Source organism: Myotis davidii, unplaced genomic scaffold (genome assembly GCF_000327345.1).
Source record: "Myotis davidii unplaced genomic scaffold, ASM32734v1 scaffold88, whole genome shotgun sequence".
NCBI classification, from domain to species: domain Eukaryota; kingdom Metazoa; phylum Chordata; class Mammalia; order Chiroptera; family Vespertilionidae; genus Myotis; species Myotis davidii.
The window spans coordinates 376,406-379,268 of NW_006300377.1; the positions used below are offsets into that span (position 1 = coordinate 376,406).

Genomic DNA, 2,863 nt, shown 5'->3' on the forward strand with positions numbered 1-2,863 from the left:
TAAAAAGACCCAATAGCTACTAGTCACTGTTGAGCCCTGAGTTTTGCCTCTCAGATAGGCCATTCCTAGCAAATGTCATGCTATACAAGCCTGTGTGAAAGCACGATTCACACGGACCCTTAGACATAGAAAATACACTCACTCACTAGTCATGACTGCATTATTTATCTGCTCAAAACTCAATGGCTTCCCATCTTACTGAAATGACTTATGAGGCCAATCTCCCTGACTTTATGTCTTAACACCTTCCTCTAGCTCTCTCTGATCCAGCTCAGGAATCTTTGCACTTGCTGCTGCTTCTGCCAGTCATACTCTCCCCTTGTTTCCACTTGGCTCACTTTCTCTAAGTCTCTGCTCAAATGTCTTGTGTTGCTGAACTCTTCTCTGACAGCTCTATTTAAAAAAAAAACAGCTTAGCTCCCAAGACCAGGGCTTTCTATACCTTTCCTGTTTATTTTTCCCACTGCACTCAACTCCTGACACCCTATTTTTTAACTTGTTTGTTAACTTTCTGTTCCCCTCCCCACTATATAAGCTCCATTAGGACAGGGACTTAAAAAAAAAAGTGTGGCCCTAGCTGGTCTGGTTCAGTGGATAGAGCGTTGGCCTGTGGACCAAAGGGTCACAGGTTCGATTCCAGTCAAGGGCATGTACCTTGGTTGCAGGCTCCTCCCTGGGCCCAGAGCCGGTCAGGGCTCATGCAGGAGGCAACCAATCGATATGTTTCTATCACATCGATGTTTCTCTCTGTCTTTCCCTCTCTCTTCCACTCTCCCTAAAAATCAATGAAAAAATATCCTGGGGTGAAGATTTAAAAAAAAAAGAAAAAGAAAAAAAAGGTTGCCCTAGCTGGTTTGGGTCAGCCTATGGACTGAAGGGTCCCTCAATTCCAGTCAAAGGTACATGCTTGGGTTGTGGGCTCAATCCACAGTAGGGGTTGTGCAGGAGGCAGCCGATCAATGATTCTCTCTCATCATTGATGTTTCTCTCTCTCCCTCTCTAAAATCAATAATAAGATATCAAAAAAATTTCTTGCCCAAGCTGGTTTTGCTCAGTGGATGGAACGCCGGCCTGCAGACCAAAAGGTCCCAGGTTCGATTCTGGTCACAGGCACATGCACAGGTTGTGGGCTCGATCCCCAGTGGGGGGCGTGCAGGAGGCAGCCAATCAATGATTCTCTCATAATTGATGTTTCTATCTCTTTCTCCTCCTCCATTCTTCTCTGAAATAAATAAGAACATATTTAAGAAAAAATAGATTTCTCTATGAAAGAAATTTCCCAACAGAGGACTAGTCATGGTTGAGCTATCAGAACACCATGGATTAAATCTTCACCTGAACTAGAGCCAATAACCACTTAATGTTTTGATATAATAAGCAGAGGCTCTGGAGCCAGAATTGCCAGGCTCAAATCCCAGTTACAACACTTACTAGCTATATGATCTTAGGCAATGGCCCTAGTTTTTCTTGCCTCAAGTGCTTTCAATTGTATGGTGGGGGAAATAATAGTAAACATCTTACAAGGTTGTTGTGAGAAATAAATTCATTATTACATGCCAGGCACTTAGAACAGGGCTTGATTCTAATTTCCTGAATCACTAGTTTCTTCAACTCGGAGGAAGTATCTAGTCATTTAGGGTAACCTCTAAACCAGTAACATATCTATTCATAAATTCACAGGATGAGGAAGTGACCTTGGGGGAACTCTTTAATAAAATTTCCAGATAAGGACATCAAGACAAACAAGTGACTTGCCTGAAGACACAAAAATAGTGGTGGCAGAACCACACCAAAACCCAGCTCTTCTAACTTCAATCCAATGTCCTTTCCAACTCACCACACTGCCTCCTCTTGATGTAAATTTTCCACAGTGAGTAAAGTCTTAATCTGAGCAAGGAATAATGCAGGCCCACGAGAAGAGAAGACATTGTGAACTAGCTGGTAGGTGGTGAAACATGACCCACTCACTGTCCTATAATATAGACTACACTATAATATTACCCACTTAATGATAAATATTCCTACAGAGATCAATACAAAATTATGACCTGACACCCTTTCATTCTTTCCAAATTTGGTTTCACTTTAACCAAATGCTAACAGATGTTAAAAGACATTTAAAATGGTGATAAATTTAACTGAAAATCTAAATTGTCTCCCTGAACTACAAGAAATTAAGTTATAAAAACATTCCTATTTGTTATATCTGGAGCACAGAAATAGGCAAAAAAAAAAACCCAGCCCACACTCAAAGATTTCTTCTTTAAGGGAGAATAGAGCTCTAAATATGTTAGCCCTGTGTTAGCACCCCCTTTCCCTATGCATTTTTGGTTAGGCTCACCTAAAGCAATCTCATTAACACCTCCACCTTCCCCAGAGTATAAATATTTCAGAACTGTTATATGAGGTTCAATGTAATAGACCTCAAGGTTTTAACCCCTTCCCCAATGAGGGTTCAATGAATTTTAAAGATTTTTACCCAAAGATTTTCACAAACATCCAAGACGGGTTGATATTCTTTGCTTTATGGCCTACTACAAAAACAGAAACAGACAAAGATATGTAATTTCTAACCTGATGGCTACAGCAAGGGTCGATACTAAGGAAAATCGGAGAGATGAGGAAGAATACTGAGGAACAACAGGGCTTCCTCAGATCTGAAGATATTTAACTTCCTTAATATGGTGCCTAAACAGAGGTGTTTTACCATAAAAGTCTTGCCAATTCAACTCAATGACCATTAAAAATACTGAAAAGTAGCCCCAATGAAATGAGGAAGTAACTCAGCTCCCACCTCCATCACTCCCTCACCGTTTTCTGCCGAAGCAGACATTCTAATAAATCTTCATATTCTATCTTGCAC

At 40.7% G+C, this 2,863-nt stretch overlaps 1 protein-coding gene across 1 annotated transcript in view; it reads right to left on the minus strand.

Moving 5' to 3' along the window:
• Positions 1-2,863, minus strand: part of NDUFS5 (NADH:ubiquinone oxidoreductase subunit S5) — a 6,521-nt gene that overhangs the window by 1,534 nt on the left and 2,124 nt on the right. The window contains 1 exon segment of the mRNA XM_006777257.2: positions 2,812-2,863. This exon segment is cut by the window's right edge and continues 17 nt beyond it. Within this exon segment, the coding sequence (XP_006777320.1) occupies positions 2,812-2,863 (52 nt within the window).